Source organism: Phyllopteryx taeniolatus, chromosome 5, assembly GCF_024500385.1.
Source record: "Phyllopteryx taeniolatus isolate TA_2022b chromosome 5, UOR_Ptae_1.2, whole genome shotgun sequence".
NCBI lineage: Eukaryota > Metazoa > Chordata > Actinopteri > Syngnathiformes > Syngnathidae > Phyllopteryx > Phyllopteryx taeniolatus.
In genome coordinates, this window is record NC_084506.1 from 16,087,271 (window position 1) to 16,113,096 (window position 25,826).

General features: G+C 41.1%; 2 protein-coding genes across 4 annotated transcripts; one reads left to right on the top strand and one right to left on the bottom strand.

Annotated features, from left to right (window-relative positions):
• Nucleotides 1–1,861: 1,861 nt before the first annotated feature.
• si:dkey-30c15.2 (uncharacterized protein LOC558938 homolog) lies at nucleotides 1,862–14,608 on the top strand. 3 transcript variants are annotated; one of them, XM_061773847.1, is made up of 14 exons: nucleotides 1,862–1,900; nucleotides 2,025–2,087; nucleotides 6,492–6,633; nucleotides 6,726–6,769; nucleotides 8,306–8,369; nucleotides 8,450–8,587; nucleotides 10,729–10,833; nucleotides 10,907–10,956; nucleotides 11,030–11,146; nucleotides 11,309–11,354; nucleotides 12,196–12,267; nucleotides 12,369–12,522; nucleotides 14,042–14,124; nucleotides 14,203–14,608. In XM_061773847.1, exons 3-14 carry the CDS (start codon nucleotides 6,541–6,543, stop codon nucleotides 14,380–14,382), a joined length of 1,146 nt encoding a protein of 381 aa, XP_061629831.1. In that variant the 5' UTR covers nucleotides 1,862–1,900; nucleotides 2,025–2,087; nucleotides 6,492–6,540; the 3' UTR covers nucleotides 14,383–14,608. The 3 variants fall into 3 exon arrangements, with proteins under 3 accessions (XP_061629831.1, XP_061629832.1, XP_061629833.1); XM_061773848.1 differs by lacking the exons at nucleotides 1,862–1,900; nucleotides 2,025–2,087 and having other exon boundaries at nucleotides 6,448–6,633; XM_061773849.1 differs by lacking the exons at nucleotides 1,862–1,900; nucleotides 2,025–2,087; nucleotides 6,492–6,633; nucleotides 6,726–6,769 and adding an exon at nucleotides 6,834–6,947.
• A 6-nt stretch (nucleotides 14,609–14,614) lies between these two features.
• Nucleotides 14,615–24,025, bottom strand: neto2b (neuropilin (NRP) and tolloid (TLL)-like 2b). The gene is made up of 12 exons (XM_061773846.1): nucleotides 23,840–24,025; nucleotides 22,191–22,247; nucleotides 21,114–21,272; nucleotides 20,188–20,436; nucleotides 19,472–19,519; nucleotides 19,272–19,399; nucleotides 18,798–18,899; nucleotides 18,129–18,255; nucleotides 17,605–17,718; nucleotides 16,372–16,502; nucleotides 16,188–16,280; nucleotides 14,615–15,052 (listed from the first exon to the last, which is right to left on the bottom strand). The coding sequence occupies exons 1-12, from the start codon at nucleotides 23,847–23,849 to the stop codon at nucleotides 14,621–14,623; spliced, it is 1,650 nt and encodes a 549-aa protein (XP_061629830.1). The 5' UTR covers nucleotides 23,850–24,025; the 3' UTR covers nucleotides 14,615–14,620.
• Between the last annotated feature and the right edge of the window lie 1,801 nt (nucleotides 24,026–25,826).

Consider the following 25,826-nt stretch of genomic DNA (forward strand, 5'->3'; position numbering starts at 1 on the left):
AATTTGCACTTTGTTTACAATTTTATGTTGTTGATGTTTTGTCTGTCCTCTTCTTCATTAAGATTTTGCAACTGATGCCTTTTAAATTGCTCCCCAGGGATAAATAAAAGGTTTTGATTGGATGACTGCGATGGATCTGATTGATGTGATCATCGTGCCAAGATGTGAAGCAATCAGCCTAATTGCCACAACCCTTAAGTGTGTCCATGATGTCACCTTCAATTACCCTGCCCACCACTTGGAACTCCCTCCTTCTCCTTGCTGCTTGTCGCTGTCTCCGAGGGCAACGGGCTCTTCGCACATAGCGCCGTGACTTCATATACGTTGCGGATAATACGGTTTGCCCTCTTCCGGTTTGGCGAACTGTGACAGACTTGTATTCATAATCTCAACTCAAGTAAACGGCCAAGTATGAGCCTGAAGAAAGATGTTTTTTTTCCATTCCAAAAGCAACATAAACAATACCGTGTATCATGTTCTGATCCAATGTGCATGTGTGGTGGATTTTTTTCGTCTGTGGTTCCGAGTTGGAGGTCACCCGGGAGAACTCCGACGTCCGTCGGGCATGGGATGAATGAAGACTTCGAGACACTTGGCGTTTGGGCTAATTCGATTTATTGAACAAACCTTAGTGTCATAACAGCTGCTTACATTGCCAGAATGACGAAAAAGCCCCCGAAAAACCCTGGATCTATGTTTATCAAGCTTTCCTTCCCTGGGCGTGGCTTTCGTGCCTCCCTGGCTGCACCCAGAAGGATGGTGCTCCTCATGACCATATTTGACCTTCCCAAAGGAAGTCTGGTTTCAGTACTATTGAAATATACTACACGTCATCATCCAAATTCAACAGCGCTCTGCTGTAAGCAACCGCAGATGTCCCAGCGATGTTAAACTCACTCATATTGCACTGTTCTATAACAAATCAAAAGGGGAAACAGACTTGTTAAACAAAGAGAACGTGGAAGTGAAAATTAACTCGACATTCTGAGACAAAGATTCCCCGTATCCGATGACGGCATTCGATTCTATACAAAGTAAGATGGGTGAAAAGCTCCCCTTAATGTTAAGCAGCCCTCCATTTACACAGATCGGAAGCAGAAAGCCTGTACAGCAATTTCCCGTGATTGTCTGTCTGTCTTACTTTATTTGACACTAATAATGCCAAACAGATTTTAACTTGAAACTTAAATAACAGAAGTATTGACATTAAAAAATTGACATTAAAAACTCCCTGTCAAACCTCAAGAAGCCCTTAAAAATAAGTTCAACTGATTTTTTATTAATCCAGTGAAGTCAAAACATAATTGTTATTTTAGTCATCTTCAGGTTAACTTTGCCCATTAGTCAACACGCAGATCTTAAATCACTGTACACAACTGAAGTTGTGGCATGGCTCTGGTGGTCGAATGGTCCCAGCCCAAAGGTTGTGTGTTCAAGCCTCAGCCAGCAAATGTCAGGTACTTTTACTTTTACTCAAGTAATATTGTACAAGGTGACTTATTTTTACCACAGTTATTTTCTATTAAGATAGTTGTACTTTTATCCAAGTACTACTTCAGCTGGCATTTTGGTTTACAAACCGACTCTCGGAATGAATTAAGTTCCATTGACTAAATTATTCCTTCATTCGTCCCCGAATTGGGTTCCCAGTGATTAATTTAATTAATTGAAAACCTGTTCGGCAAAGACAGAATATCAGTAACAAAGGCTCTTTTTTGTTTATTTTATTTTATTTTTTTGTCTGGTTGCATGACTTGTTTTTGTGATGTGGGACTTGGTTTGATGTGTCACGTGACTTTGGCATGATTTGACACATTCAACATTACAAGACAGCCAACCCAACATATAAAAGGAATCGTCGTCGTCGTCTTTCTCAGCATCAAGCCTCGCGACTGCTAAAGTAACTTTGTGCAACTTTACATCCTACTTTTCAACCTCAATAGCTTCACGTTTATTGCATTTTCGTTGAACATGGTGAGATGTAAATGTAATGCTAATATTTATTGTCATTTATCATTGGGCAGATGACGCTTGCTCTCAGCTCGTTGTTCCTCCTTTGTGGGATCAGTGGACTGTTGACTGGAGTCGTAAGTCAAAATCTTACACGCTAACTTCCATCCATCCATCCATCCTGTCTGAGCCGCTTCTCCTCACGAGGGTCACGGGCGTGCTGGAGCCTATCCCAGCTATCATCGGGGAGGAGGCGGGGTACTCCCTTAACTGGTTGCCAGCCAATCGCAGGGCACACACACAAACAAACCATTCGCACTCACATTCACACCTACGGGTAATTTAGAGTTGTCAATTAACCTACCATGCATGTTTTTGTGATGTGGGAGGAAACCAGAGTGCCCGGAGAAAACCCACACAGGCACGGGGAGAACATGCAAACTCCACACAGGCGGGGCTGGGGATTGAACCCCAGTCCTCAGAACTGTGAAGCAGACGCTCTCACCAGTCGCCCACCGTGCCACCACCCGCTAACTTAATCAACCAATCATTTACTACTGCAGGGAATTTGTGTCAGTTTTGTGTTGTCTGTCTCTTCTTTGCAGTGGTCTTTCCCTTTGAATCATTTGAAAAGTTGGTAGCTGTGGCCAAATTATACTTTTTTCTCTTTTTTTTGTTCTCTAATAGTCTCAACACACCATCCATCCATCCATTTTCTGAGCCGCTTCTCCTCAAATCGGGCGTGCTGGAGCCTATCCCAGCTGTCATCGGGCAGGACGCGGGATACACCCTGAACTGGTTGCCAGCCAGTCGCAGGGCACATACAAACAAACAAGCATTCGCACTCACAGTCACAGCCTACGGGCAATTTTAGAGTCTCCAATTAATGCATGTTTTTGGGATGTGGGAGGAAACCGGAGTGCCCAGAGAAAACCCACGCAGGCACGGGGAGAACATGCAAACTCCACACAGGCGGGGCCGGAGATTGAACCCAGGTCCTCAGAACTCTTGAGGCTGACGCTCTAACCAGTCGGCCACCGTGCCGCAACACAGAACACCACACACAAAGATTCTGTTCCACCGCTGGTCTCAAAATGCGTGATCACACGTGATCTCACAAAACCAAAGAAGAAGAAACTCTTCCAGATATGCACAGGTTTCTGCAGCCGAGAGCTTTGTAAAATGGCGTTGTCCTCCAAAAACTTGATTTGGAAAATAGCTCTGTCTGTCTGAGAAACCAACTTTTGCATTTGTTTCCCCTTTTGTTGAGTCAGTGCGCTTCTTGATGGGATATATTTTGTTCCACGTCACAATTCAATTTGTCCTGATTCGGGAGAAGTCGGCGTTTCCCACACTCATGAAAGGTTTGGTCGTAAATATTGAACTCGTTCATTATTTAAGATTGCTGGCCTCGACCTGTTTCAAACTCTAAAATCAGGACGAATCCGCTCTTAACACACACCAGACTGAAAGAGAATCGTATAGGATAATCTTATCAAACATCAGACTGTCTGGCGTTTTACGTGCTTGGTCAGGAAGGTGGCAGAATCGGTACAAAAACAGGCTGATTGTCTTTATGCGTGTACCGAGCTTAAAGTAACATCCATCCATCCATTTTCTGAGCCGCTTCTCCTCACTAGGGTCGCGGGCGTGCTGGAGCCTATCCCAGCTGTCACCGGGCAAGTGGCGGGGTACAACCTGAACTGGTTGCCAGCCAATCACATCGAAACAAACAACCATTCGCACTCACAGTCACACCTACGGGCAATTTAGAGTCTCCAATTGAGGCATGTTTTTGGGATGTGGGAGGAAACCGGAGTGCCCGGAGAAAACCCACGCAGGCACGGGGAGAACATGCAAACTCCACACAGGCGGGGCCGGGGATTGAACCCGGGTCCTCAGAACTGTGAGGACCAGTCGCTCACCGTGCCGCCTTAAAGTAACAGTTGAATTAAAATAAATAAATGCAGTGCAACATAAACCAACAATAAATATGGCCGTTCAAAAAGGTATACATTCAACAAACTACTGGTAACATACATGGAAACGACAATGACAATTAACGTAATAATAAGAATGTTCATTGTCGCAAAAAAATCAACATTGCATTGTGTGAATCCTGGAGTTTGTTTACGTTAGCTATAGCAGCTAGTTTTGGAGTGATCATGCAAATACTTTCACAGCTGGTCGGTTGTGCGCTGACTGGGCTTTCTGTTCATTACAGTCTTGTTTAGTGAGTGCAGTCTCAAGAATCAGTCTTGTGTTACTTTTTTATCCACTTTATTTACCGTACAATACCATCTATTCAAGACGAGGCTACATTCTTCTTTGTGTCTTTTTCTTCTTCGCCTCTTATTGATGTCATATTTTTCATGTGATGGTTCCTCGTGTTCCGACTGTGATACCATAGTTGGATAAAATGGCTTTAATTAATCCATCCATCCATCCATCCATTTTCTGAGCCGCTTCTCCTCATTAGGGTCGCGGGGGTGCTGGAGCCAATCCCAGCTGTCATCGGGCAGGAGGCGGGGTACACCCTGAACTGGTTGCCAGCCAATCGCAGGGCACATAGGAACAAACAACCATTCGCACTCACAGTCATGCCTACGGGCAATTTTAGAGTCTCCAATTCATGCATGTTTTTTGGGATGTGGGAGGAAACCGGAGTGCCCGGAGAAAACCCACGCAGGCACGGGGAGAACATGCAAACTCCACACAGGCGGGGCCTGGGATTGAACCCGGGTCCTCAGAACTGTGAGGCTGACGCTCTTACCAGTCGGCCACCGTGCCTCCGCTTTAATTAATGCCTCATGTTTTTGATACAAGAAGTTTAAACTGAAATCTTCCTAATTGCCATAAACAACTCTTATGACTGAAAACTTCTTAGGAGGTCCCCTCACTTGTACACCGCTTCGAGAGATGTTTAGAATTTACAGAGCCACTCCCCCTGCACGCCAGTTGTCCGGCTCTCTTCCCCTCCTGTCCTGTCCTACATTGTCCTGTTCTTCCTTCACAGGGCATAGCACTACTTTCCCGGATAAAACTCGACTCTAATGTGGCATCTTCGTATTCATATAATGTTTTGTCGTGTTTGTTTTTCTTACAGCAAGTGTTCTGTCTTTTCTTGTTTATTTTTCTCTCTGTCTTCTCCCACTTTCTTTCTGTCACTCCCTTCTCCAACCTGGTTCTGTCCGACTGAAATTTTCAATAAATATCCATCCAAGAACCACAGTGGCAATATAAAAAACTCCACTGTTGCATAGAAAATTATTCTGACATAAAAGGGATACAGATCCTCCATTCTGCATGACCAAGCAGCCAAATAGGACAGGTTTAAAACTGAAAGATGAAAAGATTGACTTTCTTTCCCCACAAGCAATAACATGAACATCTCAGAACCTGTTTTCATAGACTCGTTAAAAAATATATATATAAAATAAAAAAATAAATAAAAAAAGGGAGCGAGATCCAGAACTATAAATTACGTCTGCATTTAGATGACAAAGTTTCACAGGATCCTATGACGACATTTGACTCCATACAAGGTAAAATGGAAAAAAAAAAACTCCCCATTTAAATAAACAGCCCTACATTTACACTGACGATTTTCAGTTTTTTTTTTGTTTTTTGCATGGATCTGAAGCAGAAAACCTGCACAGCCACTTTCCTTGTCTGTCTTTATTTGACACTAATAATGCCAAATACAGATGGGATAGACTTCAGCATGCCCACCACCCTAGTGAGGAGAAGCGCTATTGTCACGTACGTGGTTAGGACAGAAAAGACTGAACGATAGGGCTTACTGGAGGAGGGTAGAGGTATGGATGGCAGGCTGAGGACGGTGGGAGGCAGTTTGGTGGCGTCCAGGGTGACGCCATGTTCTTTCCGCTGGGTCCTCTTCTGTTCGGTTCATTCTGTCATGTACGTGGTTAGGGCGAAGGAGAGGAACGCAAGGCAAGAACATGGTGGACCCAATTGCAGGGAAGCAGGGAGGCAAGGCAGGAGTCTCAAAATAATAATATTTAATCTTCAAAAAGGGAAAACAAGGATATTGGCTAAAGTAAAACTGAACGAAGTCCCACAACAGATAATCAAACCAAAGTAACAAAGAAACACTTGAATATCTAAAACTGGAAACAAACTATGACCTGTGAGTAAGACGTGGAATAGAAAGGGAAAATGACACCTAACAATGACATACCACAATGATAAAGACAAAAAAGTAGACGAGAACAGGTGGACACAACAACCTATTGAGCACACGACAAACATGGAACAAAGGAAAACATGGAACAAAACTAAACACAACCCAAACCAAAACACAGACCATGACAGCTATGGGAAATGGATGGATGGATAATCATAATAATGATAATAATAATAATATGAATGACATTTATCTAATGCTTTTCATGAAACCCAAAGATTGGGATTCCCCATTCAATCATTTGCATTTGTTTTAAACACACACACACACACACACTTGCAGGTGGAGTGAAAGCAGCATCATGTGACTTGTTTCACTTTGCGTTTGTGTGTAGGTGTTCATTGACCACAGCACACATTTGTCATAAAGGCTGCCATGGAGGAATGTTCTTCGGAGTGTGTGTCCAACCAAACATGACTTTTACATTGACTGATTTATCAAGCATGGATTTCAACAGTACGCTTACTGCTTATCAGGTAAGACCTTTTGGCCACCATTTTGTAGGCAAGTAGAAATGAAGAGCCAGACATGGAAAACTTTATCAAATGTCTATTTTTTTGTTTTCCAGATTGATATTCTCTCTACTGTGTATTTGCTCTCATTAACACCCAGGTAATAAATGTCATCATCCTTTTCCATTCAGACTTGTTTTAACATTTACTTTATAGTATAGAACAAATGCACAAATAAGATGTTAAAGTCAAATGTGATGTCACCAATGAAGGGTACCAGTGATGGTGGATTCGTGTATTGATAACCATCGAACCAGGAACAGTATTGGGTCTGGCTGGTCAGTACAATATTACAATATGACCAATACATGTAATGACATATTAATTAGGCTGGATCGACACCGCATGGATCAAGTGACACATGGATACGGGATATGTGTAATGGTAGCGTAAATAGAAATAAAACAAAATTGATCATTTTGATTACTTTTCTTAATTTCAAATACATGCATCAACAGGATTTTCCTCTGAAACAAAAAGTTCATTAAAAGAATAGATCATTATTTTGGAATTACCCACATAGAGAATTTGTTCTTTACACAAATAATAAACTAACAACAAAACATGATGAAATGTACATAGATAATAAAAAATGTGTTTCATTAAATGTGTACAGCATGTGAACCATACCATGTTGACCTAATGACAAATGTGCACAATTTAGACTATATTGCGTGATATGTCAACACAGATAAGTGAATGTTCCATTAAAAAAGCCCAAAATTATAAAGATGACACTGTTCAAAAGTCAATGTTCTTTTATGGTTTCAAAAGTGTAACTACGGGGCGCTACTGACTGGCGCTAGTCACGAAAATAGAGCCTAACCTGTTCAAAATATCAGACAAACTAATAGATTGCACCACAAGGTGGAAAAGTATGTCATGTTTGAGACTATGGTAGAGTGACACATGACCAGAGGGTGCCAATCACAGGCGTTGGCTTTAGAAGGAGGAAGTGACATGAAAAAAAAGTCCTATTTTGTGATTTTCAATGTGTTTATTTCTTCGCCTCTATCGACAAATTCAATTGTGCTATACAAATAACTTTCCTTGCCTTGTCTCGCCTTAAAACATTTAATGATGGCAACTAGTTAATTCACTTTACCTTCATTCCTACGGGGAATTTTTTGTGGGGTGGAATGAGAACATCTTGGACATCAACCAGCGTCCCGCAACGGATTGTTCAACTTTGGTGCTCCCACTGTATGATTATGACCAATCAAAAATGTCAATCAAATCCCTGTAATTACTCAACTCAACTTTATTTATATGTTGCCCAAGTGAGGCTGCAACAAAGTGCTGTACATAACAAAGATCCAGTATAAAACCTAAAACAATAAATAACCAATGATTGAACTTTGCACCACTTGCCAGACTGCCACCGTTAAATGTATGATTTTGCTTTTACGACACCAATTTTTTCTTCAGCGCAATTGAAGCATGTGAAAAAGCAACAAGTGTAGGGAAACGATATCTCGCACCTGCTATTTTTATTATTTTTTTTATGTCATCTCTCTTGACTCAGCTTTTTTACGAGGAGCGGGTGCTAAAGTACTATCGACTTAACATGCAAATTTCATACATACACACGGTTATGAAAACGTGCTCTCTCTCTCTCTCTCTCTTATGTCTGCAGCGTGATTGGCAGCTGTTCTGTGCTGGTGGTTTCCATGGTGAGATGGAGACATCTCAAAGAACAGGTCTGATTGTGTGATAGCGAGATAGGTGATAGATAGATGGATAGATGGATAGATAGAAAGCATGGTGTTTGTGTGTGCAGGTGCACCTCCTGGTCCAGCTGTCCCTAGCAGACCTTGCGGCTGCTCTGATCCTGATGTTCACCAGTGCCATGAACAAAGTCCCCGACAACAACAACAACAACGTGACAGTCTGCCAATACTGCCTGCCTCTCTCATTGGTGAGCAACAATATCCTTTTACCTTAAAAAACACACACACAAAAAAACGCTGTGATTTGTTTTTTATGGCAATGAGGCATAAATGTTTGTCAACGATTATGTGATGAAAGTCGAGTCGATGACTTCACTGATATTTGTTCGCCGCAGTACAGACATCCGTCATTAATTCAGTTATTTAAATTATGGCCTATTTATTTCAGCGACACAATTCATTCAGATCAACTTTTCAGCGGTCAAAGGGAATGTTGCAGGGATCGTGGATACTTTCAGTGTAATAGATAAGCAAAAGTGAGACTGGAATGCATGAGTCCATTCAGCCTGTTTCTAAATGTAAATATGGAAAATATTCAGACTATCAGGTTGGATTATTTGGCCGACGCAAAAGGAACACGCGCCAGTTCACTTGACTAAGGATCACATACTGTTCGTGTAGGAGGTGTATTTGACACGCAACAAAACATATGTAGAGCTGCTATTTTGAGTAGTGAAAACATTTATTTCTCTTTAAAGCAGAAGTGGGAATAGCTGTTTTCTTTTGCTCCCAGGTTTCCCCGAAAGCTGTGAAATATAATTTCGTATTAATGGCACTAGAGTAAATGACAGTGGTATACATTTTTTTAAATTGATTTACATGTCTTAAAAACACAATGTTAACTTGCAACATTCACACATACAAATACAAAATAAAAATTTTTTGTGGAAGTTTCCACCGTTCTCAAAATTTCTGGCCTTTTTGTAACATCTGAATCCATTCGTGTATTGTAATTGTTATCATTGGTATTACAAAATAATCTTTCATTTATTACATGCACATGAAGTAGAGTCTAAATGTCATCATGATGTAAAACACATGTTGTAAATCTGAGGAATGTGAGTGTGCCAAAGGGTCACTTGTAAAAAAATAAAAAAGTAAAAATAAAATTACATCATTGTCACGAGAACTGTACTTGAACTTCATGTACTTCATACTTCATAATATCATAGACAGTCAGTGAACAATCATTACCCAAAGAGGCACTGTCGGAATATGACATTGAAATAAAATTACATAACACTTTGCACCCGCTATTTGCCCAAACTTCAGAACTTTGCGGCAGACGTGCTAACCACAATTTCACCATGCTGCCGATTTGCCATATCAATTACAGTTGCACCACCTCGTGATTTTAACCTGTTGTTTTATGCGATCAGGAAAACTAAATATGTAACACACAAATATCTAATACATTAGCCTCACTGTGGAAAATTTGAATGCAAATTAATACGGTGGCACCTCGATTTAGTAGATTAATAGTGGAGGGTCGTCTGTTATAGCCAATTGTCCGTTATATTGAAGCACTTTTTTTGTGGCCATATGCACTCATATTACTATACAGTACTTTTTTTTTTTGTCATGGCCAATGTTATTGTAAAAAAAAAAAATTTTTTATTTTTTATTTTTAAAAAGCTTGAAAATGTTTGAAAAGTTTGAAATGTTATCCAAACTTACTGGTGTGCTTGCTGTACTGATAGGCGAATCAAGGCAGGTCACGTTTATGAGCCGCAAGGAATTAGTGTGCTTCCTAGTTACAAATCCGCTGCCAAAGGCGAACAGCTTGACAAAAAAATAAAACCTTTACTGTACCAAAAATAGGATATTCCAGACTCCAAAGGCTTGTGTGTTATTCCTCTTAAAATTAACACCGCCGCCATGCTGCTCTCTCTCTGCATAGAGCTCCGTGCAACAATAGATCGAACTCCTGCCATCATGGCCACCACGTCAATGTATGGCCTGGAAAAGTGCCATATTCAACATGGCCGCCTAACGAACAATACATTGCCTTTGATGGAATGTCGCCACATTCATTATTGCCGCTATGTAGGCACGGGATGAACGTCTGTTTGTTGGATTTAGTCATATTGTTATGTCTGTGACGTGGAAATACGTATCCAGTCTCTGCTAATGTTAAGTCATGGTCCGGTAAATCGAGGTTCTACTGTACATTATATATTATACTGATGACATCATATTGGAGACGTAACATTACCTTCGGACTATATGCATTTATGTGTTTATTTCACTGATAGAGAACGAGATATCGTGGGCCAGACGTGAACTTTTTTGCTTTGTTTTGTGTTTTCCTTGTCTTTTTGGGCTGCAGACATTTTATCTGATCTCATTCCTGCTGGTGGCAGTGTACGCATGGAAGTCCAAAAACCCCATCAAAGGATGGAGAGCGATGCCAGCTGAGGAGGAGGGAAGGCAGGTGAGACATCAACATGTACACTGTTGGCCACATTTGAAATAAGATGCATAAATAATCCACATTTGTCTCACAGAATCCCCGCAGAAGTCAACTATTATCTTTACCAGTCTACGTATACGTGTGGTGAGTGTCTCTTTTGAATCTTTCTGGACTTGAGCGTAAATGATGCGGCTAACGTAATTGAAATCTTGATCAGGTTGATCCCTGCTGCTGTGTACTTAGCGTATGTGCTCACGCCTTTCATCAAATCCACTCCGCTGATTCCTGACCCCCGAAGTGTCACCATCCAGGACCAAGCTAAATATTGCACCAGGTCAGCACTTTCAACGTTAAAACTCATTCACTGCCAGCCCTCCCAGTTAACATGGATGTTTGACTTCTAAAGCCGTCAATGGCAGTGAATGTGTTATAAATGGAAAAGACGTGACAATGTTTACTGACCACTTTTGTTGACTTTTTTTTTTTTCATCCTCAGTTGTGTTTTGTTCTTACACATCTGGATTGATTCCTGCTCGGATGCGGTGAGTGTCAAAACATTGTTTTGTTTCTTTTTTGTCATTTACCTAAATCGACATTTTGATGAAACGCGAAACTCAACTTCACAAGGTCTAAACCAGACGAGATGTTTCACTTGGCAACATGAAATTTGGTAGGCATGTCTATCACGAGTAGGCACACACACACAAAGTCTAAGAAGCCAAGGCCAAAAATACACAGGAAGTCTGCCATTTTGGTTTGAAGCAGCCATTTTCAGCCCAATTTGGCTATTTCCGGAAGCCCAAGGAACTTGCCCTAGAGATTTTGCCTGATTGCCACCAAATTTGCACCATGTATACTAAACAGATGGGTGACCCTAAACTGTAAAGGATTTTAGTTTTTGTTGTTGTGTGTGGGCAAAAAGCACTGCAACAACATTTGATGTCCCAAAATAAAACATAAAACTAACAATACATTGCCCCCTGGAAGTCTTGAGAATCCAACACGTGAAGCCAGTTTCACTTGGGAACATGAATTTTGGTAGCCATGTCTTTCATGAGTTGTCTTACCAAAAAGTCTCAAGAAGCTATGCCTGAAAAAATACAGGAAGTCTTCCATTTTGGTAATAAGCGGCCATTTTAGAGTCATTTTGGCCATTTCCAAGCGTCCTTCAAAATAAATTCGTCCAAGAGATTTTGTCTTTCCGTGACCAAATTTGAACCACGTATTTTACACAGATGGATAATGCTAAATTGAAAAACTTGCCCGAAAGGCAGAAGTATTGATGCAATAACTACATTCCTGACGTTACAATTGTTTTAAAATTGAATTCCATAATTGATCCCATTTCTTTCAAATCATCAACCTCTTTGTTTTTCTTCCCAGGAGATAATCCATGACACGTTTTTGCGAGTCTTTCTGTTCCTGGTGGTGATTCCTGTGATGTTGTCTTGCTCCGTAAGTCGCCACCAGCAGCAGAAGTCCATGCAGACTTTTTTATTTAATTTTTTTTGACGCTGTAGAAGTGTTAACATTGGTTCTGTTTTTATGAACAAAAGGTTATTTACCATAAGGTGGGTAGGTGGTATGAAGAGCACCAACAGGAAGCTCTTTTCCCAGTGGAAGGAGACGGACGCTCCAGCAGAAGATTGAAAAGCGTCTTCTCCACAGCCAGAAACATGGTCATGGTCATTTTGTTCTGTTGGGCACCAGGTATACACACACACACACACACACACACACAGACACACACACACACACATTATAAATTAGATTTTGGGGCCCTCTGTTTTTGCCGTTCAATCACATCACACATCTGCTACAAAGACCCTAATAAACGTGGACAGCTCTGGCAGTGTTGTGTAGACTAGAAGCCAAACGTCAGCCTGAAATGTCTTTACCTACGTATGGTTTTTAACCACAAACGGTAGTGCATTCAGCTACAAGAGCAGACTTGGGTTGATTAAATTTCAGTTTTTATTTATTTATTATTAGACAACATTCCAAGTAGTACATCAAAAAGGGTCTGATTTACAGTATGAAAGGTTTGCGCTTGCATAAACGGGCGCAGATTTGATTGATTTGATTTATGTCTTTAAATAACTCGCACAAAATGCAGGTGTGAACCGGTACACACAGCGGCGTAAGCATAGAGCAGAAAAAGAAAGAAAAAAAAACGAGCGATAGCGGGGAGAACCTTTCTTTTCATGTAAACATTTTTAAAATGTCAAAAACCAAAATTTGAAAACCAATTTTGGAGCTTCAGAATGAACTAAGGGGCTGACTTGGAGCTAGTCACAAGAAGGATTCATGCCACGTCACCTATGACAAAATTATTTCATTTCACCACACTGCTCTCACTCGGGACCGGTTAATTCCGACAAAATAAGACTTTGATGCGTTTGCTGGCTTTGCCAAAGATATCGGAGGGATAGGTTTATTTCCTGTAACTGAGTAATATGTTTGTTTCCATCACTTCAAACTTCATTTTGTGGTGCTCTCCCCAATTTTCCACGGTGAAAACCATCAAATTTCCTAAAGCACAAAACCCTTTTTTAAATACAGCAGTCTTCACCAGTTTTGCAACAATTCCGGCACAATCTGTTAAGAGTGAGTCAATACGCAATTTAACGGGATCTTAGTAAACGGGCCTTCAGTGGGACCACTGAATGTCATCTGGGTCTACTATAAGTAACAAAACCAACCAGTATATGATGCATTTTCTGTAAAAGTGATATCTGGTTTATTATTTTGGCTGAAAAAAAAACCTGCAACAGCAATGTGCAAAAATAATTTGTAGTGCAAGAACAAGAATACAGTGTAACAATACATAAAATCACGAAGAAAAAAAAAATCATGAAAATCAATGTATAAGAATAACTTCAAACCTACAAAATATAGTGTTAAATAAATGGGTGGATGGATAAATGTCAAAAAAATATGTCAATAATGTTGTAAATGAGCAGTGGTACCAGAAACAAGGTGACAAAAACGGTGTGAAAAAAACCCAAATATATAATTGAACAAAGAAAAAAAAAAAGAAAAAAAAAATCCAAATAAACTACCTCGATCCAACCATGGAACTTTTTTTGAATGTTCCTCCATGCTCTGCTGACTGTGAATTAATTGAGGGTGCTTAGCTTGGCGAGCTCAGTGAGTTAGGACCACATCACATTCTCAACTGACCTACAATGAACATGATGCTAATCAACATGTCTCCAAATGTTTCCAGCCCTGCTTGTCATTTTGCTGTCAACCTTGATGGTGTGGCCTGGCGTTGAACAGCGCAGCCTGTTCGCCGCCTACATTATTCAGGTGAGTTTCATACTTGTACGACGTGTAGTGTAATTAAAAAAGGCGAACTCGTTCGAGGTGTTCTTTGGTTTATTTCAGGCCGCCAGCGTGTCCTTACAGGGCTTCCTCAACAGTTTGGTGTACGCGTGGGGGCGCCCAAACTTTACGCAGGCCCTCCTGGGGGAGAGCACGCCCCTGGTGGCGTACAGACGCATGGCCTTCTTTGACGAGTCACTAAAGAGTGACATCGGGCATGAAAGCAAGACATTTTTCCAATAAGATGGAACTGAGGCTGGAAGGAAGCGAAGACCAGACGGAGGATCTGCAAAGACTGGTGCAGTGCTGTCTTGCTGAAACTGATGGGTTGCAGTTCAGTGTGAGCAAACCTTTACAGATTAAAATGGATTGAACTCGTATTTTAAGGCACCGCTGTACTTAATGACACACTTAGAAGCACAAAAATGTTAAGGCTGACACGTTGTAGTGTTGCACTTCTAGTGGGTTGACTTACTTTACATTAAAAGTCCATGGATAAAGATCTTTGCTGGACCATCTCGTAGCGACCTCTCCTGTTGGCGGCCCCGTGTACGTACAAGTCGTAGCCGGCGTCTCGGTCGTCTTCCTGGTCCTCCACGACTCGGTGGTGTCGCTCTGCCGGGCTGTACTGCGCGTGAAGGCCGGCGGCCGCTTTGACGCTAGGCCAGCTTTTCTTGCGAAAGCTGCCGGCGGAGTCGCGCAGAGGTGGCAGAGGTCTCTGGACGTCGCCACGGATCGGGGTCAGCTCCGAAGACCTGCGGCCCACCCCGGGAGCGCCTTTGATTGAAGTGAGCGAGGCCTGAGAGCCGCAGTGGTGCTCGTGAACACAGCGAGAGCCCGAAGAAGATGACCTCCTCAGGGCCTGCAGGGACTGAAGATCCTCGGAAAGATCCCCCAGGTCACCTGACTGCCTCTACAACACAAACACAACTCACAAGTCAACTTTTTTTCAAAGTGGCTTTGAAGTACAAGACGTTTTTTAAGAAATTGCACTCAGCAATATTGTACTTCCAGTAATAACAGAATGTAAAGTTTGTGCATCATGATTTCATGCTTCTGTGAACATTGACGTTGTGCTACTTCTGGTGTGTGTGCCTTGGCCACGAGGGGACAAGATAATACGGACCTTCATTATAAATTAAAAAAAAGACTTTCAAAACTAAGTGACTCAGTAAGCTGAAGTTATATTAGTCGTTTTTCGCATAGGATAAAGAATATATGCCAATGAGTGTTGTTATTGTTAACCTGTTTACATGTTTTGCTGCACCCTTTGTGTTCAAATATCCGTTGCTTGAACGGTTATAACGCTGTGACACCGTTGCTATTGAAAAGCACATCTATGGTGTTTTGCATAGTGTGTTAGCATTAAGATAGCGGAGTTTTTTAATTTATGTGGTTTGGTGTGGGTAAGCGGTAAAGAAAATGGATGGATGGATGGGTTTAATACACACTGTGTAATTGTCTTTGGTTTATGTTTGACTTTTAACTGAGAGTGGCAAAAAACAACTTGAAGCAAGCGTTTGATCTTTTTTTGAAGAAGAATTGTTCACTATTTGCCAAACTTCTGCTTGTTGTGAAGTTTCCTGCCAACATTTAGCACGAATAACAAACATTTTTTGCTTGCAACTCAAGACAAAAATGTAGCTTGAAAAACTCGGAAGTCAGGTTACTCGTAAGTTTTTTTGTTTTTTTTGTTACGCCTTATTATAAGAACAGAAAAAGTAAAAATAGAAAAAATTAGCGGTGACCCTCCACATATCTGCAGTTCAGCATTCGTGAACTTGCGGATATTTTTGGGGAACCTCTGTTATTCGCTCACATAAAAATATTGCTTTGGTGCCATCTGGTGGCATGTTGTTGCCTGGCAACTGCTGAACTGAGAGGAGGAGCTTCATTTAGTCAGGGCCGAAGCCTTGTCTCGTTGACAAAAAGTGCTTTGCTGGCATCTTGTGGCATCTATAGGCAATTAAAAACCTTTTTGAGTGTCTTGTCAATTATTCATGGCTTTTCACTATTCATGTCAACACACTATAGTTTGGCACACTGACCTTTTCTCTGAGCGTCAAGAGTTCATAATGCGGCGGCTCAAATGCTGTGTGGAAGTCACCACGCTGGAACAAGTTATTCTTGCGTACCAACAGCTAAAAAGCAAAACGCGCACAGTCGTTATTTGAACAGGAGGACACTTTTCGAAAGAAAAGCCAGATGACGAAGACAAGGCCATGTGATCACCTTCTTGCGTGGCTGCTTGATCTGCACCAAGATGGAGACGATGAGGAGCAGCATGACCACGCCGCTGGACACACAGATAACCGTGCCGTGAGTCCTCGTCGTGTGCTGGAAGATTCCTTTCTGCTTCTTTTCTGCTCGACAAAAACATGTGACACTGGACATAAAATGAAGAACACACTGAAAAAAAAAATGCAGCTAGTTAAATTAAAAAAAATGCAGCTAGTCTGTCGAACAAAACAAAATCAATACAAAAACAACCAGTGTCAAAAGTACACAAAAAAAGACTGTAATTGGTCAAAGAAATGACAGACATTTTTGAAAAAATTCTCAACAGAAATTAAGAGAGAACCCCAAATAATAATAATAATGTAATTTGTACCGAAACAAAAACAGAAAACAACCTACAATTATTTTTATTATTATTATTATAAAAAAGGAAGCCACTGTCCAGCCATCCATTTTCTGTACTGCTCTATCCTCACAAGGGTCGCAGGCGTCCTGGAGCCTATCCCAGCTATCTTCGGGCGAGAGGAGGGGTACACCCCGAACTGGTCGCCAGCCAATTCCAGGGAAGCCATTGTAATTATTTAAAAAAATAAGGAGATTTTTCTTTGGGGGCGAATTATGATTTGTACAAAAAAAGCACGGTAATTAGTACAAAATTAAATTAGTTTTAAAAATGGTCAGAATACAGTGTAATTCGTATCGTAAAATGCATGTAATTACTATAAGTAGTAAAAAAAAACAAAAAACAGAACGAAAGTAGGTAAACACTGAAAGAAAACAGTGTAATAACTAAAAAACATAACTAATACTATATACTAATTAGTAAAGAAAAACATGAAAAACACTAATTAGAAAAAAACACTATCACGAGGAAAAAACAGAAAAAAAAATCATTAATCAAAACAAAATGTAACAAAAAACTGTAGCTATTTTTTAAAAAAACAACACTATAATTAGCACAAAAAAAAAAAAACAACTGCAAAAATAAGTAAAGAAATAATAAGTAAAAAGAAAAACACTGTACTGTAACTACTCAAAAAACGAAACCGAGAACTGGAAAAACTGAGTATAAACTAAAACAGAAAAAGCAACAACTAAACAGAATTGTTTTTAATTTGTATTTAAAAAAAAGCAAATTAATGTAAAAGAAAGAAAGAAAAGAAATACACTATAATGAGTAAAAATAAGTTTGGGTGTACTTGTCTCGAAGATTATCAAAAATATTACCTTTGCAGTTGCTTTCGTCCCAGGGAAAGACACAGTTTTGTATACCGTTGCACACCAGAGAATTGTTGATGCACATGTTACTGTGACAGAAGAACGCGCTGCCGACACAGGGAGCTGCAACACATGCGCACACACACACAGACACACACACACGCACACACAAAAACATACCTAGGTAAACTACAATGTTAAGAAGAACGACAGCAAAAAAAATGAAAAAAGTACAAAATACTTTTTAATTAGTACAAAAACCACTGTATTATTACAAAAGCACTGTACTGTAATTAGTAAAAAAAATACTGTGTAATTGAAAAAACTAAAAAGACCAAAACTATTCAATTAGTGTAAAGCCAACAATGTAATTACCAGTAATAAAAAAATAAATATTGTAATTATTAAAACCTAAAAAGATGAAAAACACAACAATTTTGAGTAGTATAAAAACAAAAAAAAATTTAACTAACTACTTTAAAAAAATTAAAATAAAAAAATTATAATGAGTAAAAAGTATTGTGTCAGCTCACGGTCAGCAAAAGAAGTGAACAACATCCTAAAGCGGCTGAGGCGACTGCTCTCATCTGCCCACATCCTGACCACGCCCACGCCCGTGTCCAGCATGATGTCGTTGGCCACTGTGCTGCAAAACTTGGCCTGCAACCAACGTGACAACACATACATTTGCTCTCCAAAGACTGCTTCATCATCCTCGTTTGTCAACGGGTCTCAGAATGCGATTGACTAGCTCTGACCTGAACTGCAAACAGTCAGGACTTGACATTAACATCCGCCAACTATCCAAATGCGGGAAGAATTCAGCAGTGGCGTGTAACATTGCATCTCCCGCTAGCCACTCCGGCGGTTTGAGTTTTATGTGAACTGTGCCGTGCAGACAAACTAGAAGCAGTGTAGCTAAGATGAAGATTTGCTTTACTTGAAAAAGTAGAGGCAGAACTTAGCTACTAGATTGCAGAGGTGAGCGACAACCAGTTTGGCCAACTCCTCTGTCAGGAAAGTTGCTACTGGCTGTCCTATTAAACGCTAAAGTCGCTAAATTCAAGCCATTTACTCTCCTTTCTCAATCACTCCACCTTGGTCAAGTGACATTGAAGGTTTTGTTTTCTGGTGATGCAATCAGGGAGTACATGTCACGGTGAAAAAGGTCTGTACACTGATTTATACAGTCTGTGAATGACCTTGAGGTCCTCGATGGCGTTGCTTCCATCATAAACAGCCACAAAGTTCTTCTTGCACTCGTTGGAGTTCTCCAGCTGGTACTCCAGGAATCTCAGGTAAATCTACAAGACACAATGGCAACATGGAAAAACTCAGATTTGTAAGTCATATTGGTCCAGTTTAACGATCTTACAGACCGCTAAAGCAGGTGACGTGTGGTTGCCATGGTAACACCAAAGATACTATTGTCCTCGTTAAAAAATCTCTCTTGCATCAACTTGATTTTGGCTGGATTTACATTGCAGGTCCATTTCTTATTTAATGATGGACACACCTCTAAAGCAGCACATTCTCATCTTTTTTTAATGATCTATGGTTTTTTTTTGTGGTTACGATTTATCATTTGTCGTGACAACCCACACCAGAAAAGCACTTTATTCGTAATGAAGTGTTACTATAACACTAAATGCCCACTATAAGTGTGCCCGTGAAACCTTGTTGTTCGTCGGGGCGCGTATGGTCCAGATGCAGTCCACGGCCTGGTCGGGCTTGACCTTGTACTCCTCGTCCACTTGACTGGATCGGATCAGGCCATCGGCCCCGGACAGCTCAAACTGACAATCTGGAGGAGGAGGAGGAAGTGCTGAGTCTCAGCAATCCATTTGAATTGAAAGACAAGTCATTGAGGAGCTACCTGGGATGGGGTTTAGGAGTCCTCCCACATGCAGATGGAACTCCGGGTCTTTGGATGGAAACAAGTGAGAGTACATTTGAGTTTCTCGCAATCGTATTAAATTCTCAGCTTGACATTGGGATCTGTGGTGAGAGGTATTCACTGGAGAGGCAAAAGAGAGTACAGTGAAGGCCGGTGGATTAGTCAGGTTCAATGGAGTAGAGGTTGAGAAGGTGCGGGAGTTCAAGTAGCTGGGATCAACTGTCCAAAGCAATGGGGAGTGTGGAAGAAAGGTAAAGAGAGTAGAGGCGTGGAATGAACAGAAGCCCGGTAAGGAGAAGGAGCCAGATGGGCTGGCAGGGAAAGACAAGCCCCTGTATGGCGTGTACCACCGACAAATTGAAGAAGTAGCTGACATGTATTACATACTGTAATTTCAAAAGATGTTCTGAATGATCTACAGAGTTTGAATTTACAATGGGAATGAGGGAGAAAGTTGTTTTTTTTTGGGGGGGGGGGTGGCTCATTCACTTCAATGTGGTTTTTGCATGCAAAATGTGGATTTCAAGGAAATGTGTGACTTTTTGGAATGCTGAATGATTTGAATTGGGTGAGGAAAGTTGAAGGAGGAGAAAGTGAGGAGAATAATTGTTGTTTTTTTTTTAGTTGAAACTCTTGAGCAATCATATAATTAATAATAATATCAAATGACATAATGTGGGAAGAAAAGCAATCACCTGCCGTGAAGCTGTAGCGGACCTGGAAACCGATCCCCTCCAGTTCTTCGTCGCTGTAGAAGCGGATCCACATGAAGCGTCCACTGGACAAGACCAGCCCGGGGCAGGTGGCGCCACAGAAGCGGTTTATGAGCGGCGAGAAACTGAAGGGGCCATCGCGCACCTCGATGTGGTCAAAGCGACACTCGAAGGACGCCTCGATGTAGAACGACTCGTCAAACAGCAGCTCGATCCTTTGCCGGGGGAGCGCTGGGGGTAGAGTGAGTCACATGGGTCATTATGGGATGGAACCTGCTTCCCTTTACTTTCAATTATCTTCAGTGACTTGGGATGTAAAAGTCTACACACCCCTGTTCAAAGGCCAGGTTTTCGTCATAGAAAATTGAGACCAAGGTGAATAGTTGCTAAACCTTTTCCACCATTAATGTGACCTGTAATGTGTACAGCTCGATTGAAAAAAAAAACATATTTTCGAGAGGGGAGGTAAAAATGAACAACTGAAATGATGTGGTTGCACAAATGTACACACCCTATTATAACTAGGACTATGGCTGTGTTCAGAGTGAAACAATCACATTCAAACTCAAGTTAAATGGGAGTTAGCACACACCTGCCAGCATTTACAGTCTCTGATTAACCCTACATAAAGTTCAAATGTTCTAGTAGACTTTTCTTGGCATTTTTGTAGTCACATCTTGCAGCACAACCCATGCTCCGCAGAGAGCTTCTACAGCGTCAGAGGGATCTTCTGTAATTGTCCAAAAGTATCAGTCGGGAGAAGGCACTAAAGTGTCGTGCAGATTACAGGTCACATTGATGATGGGAAACGTTTTCAAGCGATTTATCGTGGTCTAAATTTTAGAGAGGTAGGTAGGCAGATACCACAACCACAAACTGCAATGATGAGAATTATGGTGTATTTTTACCTTCGAGCACATACAGGCACTCCTTGTTGGGTGGGTAGATGTTGGGGTAGTTTGGCGAGCTAAAGCTGCCACCGTCCGCGTGCCGTATCCAGTTCCCACAGTGGCGAGAACGCGTCGGCCTCTGAGACGGGTTGAGCCCTTTGGATGCGGCGGCATCATCTGCACAACAACGCAAAGCGCGAGACACAAGTGAGGGTCTAATGTGAGGGGTCTGGCTCCACTCTTTAGCAGAGCTGGCTAGCGTACTCACACGCTTTACTTAGGTTCAAGTACAGATGCTTAAACATAACGTTAAAAAAAGAGACTGGATAAAGCAGACATACTGATTAAACTCATTTACGTAAGTAAAATTGTACAGACTTAAATATACTTGAAGTCCCTGTCAAGTCAAAATAAATGTGTTCTAAATTTGACACACGGATCAGTGTTGTTAGTAACTCAACAAAATCGTAAAAAATCATACCGTTGTCCCCGCTCTAAATGCTATCCGCTGAATGAACTGAAACCGCGCCCACTCAACTGTCAACACAGTGTAATAGTTTTTGCCGGCGACGGGCGAGTTGATAGTCCTTTGTAAATTGGCCAATTGGAAGACGAAATGCCAAAAGCGTGATTAGTCGACGGAAAAATACACCTTACCTGTATGTGTTTTTTTTCATCGGACCATGTTATCAAATTGGTTATTGGATATAACTGACAGTGGAAATTCATTTCTACTTTTGTACTTCAGTATATTTCAGTCTGTATTGTTTTAGTTTTTCTTATGTACAGGAGTTTAATCCATACTTTGTTTTTGTACACAAATATCTGTACTTTTACCAAAGTGTTGTGTGTGACTACTTTTACCACTTATGTGAGTTAGGCCAGGAACAACATTTGCACATTTTGGGTCTTGAGATAAAACCTTACTCTAGAAGCAATCAATCCTTGACAAGGTTCACTTTGCTGACATTTTTATTACTCCGCATGTTGTCAAGGGGGCTACAGCAAGTGACGATACACATAAAAAGATAAAAGACGGGACGTGTATGATAATATCCATTTCTTTTCAACACTGCAAGCAGATTTCAATCTTACCTGCAGTCTTCTGAGCCCGAGCAAATCCCTCCTCAATGAAAAGGAGAAGTATCCAGACTGTAAAGGAAGGCCACACAGCGCGTAAGGACAAGCAGGGAATAAAGGAAAGTCAGCCAGTGCTTAGAGGGATTTGTGTGTCTCCAGTTGTTGTCTTTGGCGCTGAATGTATGTGACAGGCTGGGATCCATAGGGAGGAATAAACTCTTGCACCATCTGCCTGCTCAAGTCTCACTCCCAGTTTTCTTCTATTTTTTTCTCCTTATTATCCGGCCTTCCGTTTTCTATAGTGCCTCTCCTCATTCGGCTCACGGGTAAGCTGGAGTCTACCCAGCTGACTAGGCACTGGTCACCAGTCAATTACAGGGGCACATATAGACAAAAAAGCATTCACACACATATTCACACCGATTCACAATTTAGAGGCCGTGGTAGGAAACAAACTCTTCTTCGAACCCAGAACCTTAGAACTGTGAGGCAAACGAAACACTACTGTGCTGAATTATTATTTTTATCCTGTATATACAGTATCTCTCACGTCGCAATGTTTAATGCCGCCGTAGACGAGCCTCATGTGCAAAGAAAAACATAAAAAGTGCCAAGCAATCACACGTTGTGCCACATTGGCGTCCATTACGTAAAAAATCTGACCCAAATACAGCGTGGAGCCCGAGGCCGATGAAATGCGCTGCGACTTTCTGCCACGGTGCCGTCTGTTGTTGCTGACCCTGTGCAGCAAACGGCACATCACAACCTTTCAAGAACATTCCGATGATATATGCGTGCAGCCTTAAAATGTTACCCGGTAAGAACACCAGGGACCACCGTTTTTCCATTTCAGTGACTTGGGGTGTGTACGAGGGTCAATGCCTGGTGTGTGGGTGTGAGTCACAGACTGTAATTTGTTGTCCAGTTCAGTCGTGTTCGGCCACATCGCTTGGTGTGCGGCGGGGTTTATCCTAACCAAATGAGATGGGCGATATGTCCTTAGAATAAATTTACAACACTTTTTATCTTCCCTCATAGAAAATACGAAGTTTGCAAAATGTTTTGCCTTTTGCATTCTCCCAATCTGGGATCTGCTGTATTTCTTCCGTGGAACAATGGTTAAGAACATTGCCTGCCACTGTGGGGGACATAGGTTCAAGACCCTGACTGGACCATCTGCCCACAGTGTGTGGTGTCTGTGTTCACTGTGATGGGTAAAACGCAGAGAACATATTTTGTGATCATGACAATAAAGCTGATTCTTCTTCTTAATACCAAGCAAACTTTGAGTCCATCCTTGATTTTGAGTTCCTCTTCTTTTTCTTTTGTTAAATTGTTTAATCTTGCAGTGGTCTCTTGAGTTCATCCACAGCTTGATATTGTTCAACCCCACTAACATTAACGCTTTCTTTACTTTTTTTAAAATTAGTGACAAAAAAAAAAACAGCTCCCAAAAGGAACATTTCCACCCGTACACTCATGTTAATGTAATTCTGTTGATTTTTTTTTTAAAGGCAAATACTGTAGTAACTTATCATATTTGTGTTGAGTTTAAGGCTAACAACAACTTCATGCTGAGAAAATCAAGGGAGCTAGATATTTAACTAAAAACTGCTTTACTGTAATTGAAAAAAAAAAGTAAAATTAAATAATATCTTACTCACCTACATTCATCCTCTCTGCTGGGAGTTTAGGTGGCTTCTATGTCGAAACTCCAGTGACAATCGACATTTTTACGTCAACGTCAATATATGAACGATGACGGCAACTTTTCGTCCTAACGATCCCCGTCGTCGGCAGACGTGCTCCCTCTGGGGCGAACTGAAGCTCGCACATCAGGGAAGACACCAAGAGGAAGAGGAGGGGGAGGATGAGGAGGATGCCACAAGAGGGGTTTAAGACTGAGCTGGAGCGAGTTGGAGCATGAGGGAGGGAGCGATCACTGCGCATGTGCAACAAGAGCAATACTTTACATTTACAGCACATTACACTGTACCCCATTTATTAGACCGGTAGTTCTCAACTGTTGTCACCCTGGGGCCTGCATTTTCTTATGTTATTGCCACGTCGTCACCTACTTTTACGGTAGTGAAGGACAATAAAGAACATGAATTGTTAAAAAAAACAAAGCCTTTGAAAACATCTGACTATCATATTTTTAAACATTACACATGCTTACAGCTACAAAGTTCCTTTCAGAGAACCTCATTAAGGAAATGATCATGATAACGTAGAAAAATGAAAAAAAAGTATAATTTTCTGTTAGAATTGCACAAAACACGGCCACAAAACTTGACCCGCTGATCTCTTCTTTTTGAGGAAAGTCAAAATAAAAAGTCAAGTCCAACCTGGGATACATGTTGAATATTTCACAGTCCTCAGTTTTTTTGCGGCAGAATTTGTATGTAAGTCGGCTGTGAGTTAAAGATCAAATAATCCAATAAAAACGCAAACTAGTCCATTGCGCGCCATTTGTAACCTGAAAACATGGTATGTCAGTACCATCGAGGAGCCCCTGTAATTTTTTTACTACCTGTTTACAGACCCACCCATTATCGATCCATGATCACTTTTGGGTCCTGACCCACTAGTTAAGAATCATTGTATTAGACCTTTTGATGATGTTTGTAAACAACAGGCAGAAAGTGATTGACTCCTGCTGACTTCAACTGAAAATGATGACAAAACCTCGTTGTGTTTGGGGTCGGGCTGTCAAAATTATCTGTTATTTTCTGTTGTACAGCTGCTACATGGCTGCTCATCGTCGTCGCTGTCAGGTTCCGACCTCCTGATCGGCTCAAACATGTACGCTTTGACGAGGCCAAGATCAGTTGGGTGCTCTTGTGCGTCGAAATCCTCTTCCTCATATTCCAACACGTTGCTCGCCATTGCGTATAGTGCATAGCGCGCTGTGTTTGTCAATTCCAACGTCACTTCTGGTAGCCCTTGCGCTGTCTTGAGGTTCGGGTATGTTTGGGGAGGACTCAATATGCGTCATAAAAACCTCAACTATGGTTGAAAACTTGCTGGAATTGCGTAACATATAAACAATGCAAATATGAATTTTAACTGACCCAATAACATCTTTGTCATCTGACCTTTAATTGGCCTCGTACTGTGCTTGTGTGTGTGCTTTGTTGAGTGTGCTGTTCCTGCTGTATGCGCCTTGGCCTCTCAGGGGCAGTGTGGTGCACGCATGCAGATAACACACCTGCAAAACAGTAGTCAAATGACCAAAAGAAGAAAGGTGTGACGAAACTGAAATTTCGCAGAGTAGGAAGGCTATATATATAGCAATATAGCAAGTATTGCTATATTGTTTGTCTGTGTGTGTTCCTATGTGTATTCCTGTGTGTGAATATTCATTATTCAAGGCAAATTTTTATTAGCCCATCAATGGGGTTTTACATTATGTGTTAGCATTAAGCTGGGGATTTAAGTACGTGTTGTACTTAAATGTACACAATGTGTGTAATGTTTAGTTTTACAGTAGTATGGTAAGACTACAGCAACGCTTTTACAGTATGTGCTTATCTTATTTCTTGTGCTTGGATTTACAGTGTTGCAAATGAAATGTTTTCATAAGGTAAGCATATTTGTCCAGTCGTATATTGATAAGAATATTGAAAAAAAAATGTCCCTTTTTTGTAC

Bases quoted from the DNA above. Each gene is read 5' to 3' on its own strand.
- si:dkey-30c15.2 (XM_061773847.1), top strand. From the start codon at position 6,541: ATGTTCTTCGGAGTGTGTGTCCAACCAAACATGACTTTTACATTGACT. The intron at 8,370-8,449 runs GTCTGATTGTGT...TTGTGTGTGCAG, and splicing joins GGAGACATCTCAAAGAACAG to GTGCACCTCCTGGTCCAGCT. The intron at 12,523-14,041 runs GTATACACACAC...AAATGTTTCCAG, and splicing joins TTTGTTCTGTTGGGCACCAG to CCCTGCTTGTCATTTTGCTG.
- neto2b (XM_061773846.1), bottom strand. The intron at 19,520-20,187 runs GTGATTGCTTTT...TTCCATCCAAAG, and splicing joins CCGCTACAGCTTCACGGCAG to ACCCGGAGTTCCATCTGCAT. The intron at 16,281-16,371 runs GTGATCACATGG...TTTGCTTTTTAG, and splicing joins TCAAGCAGCCACGCAAGAAG to CTGTTGGTACGCAAGAATAA.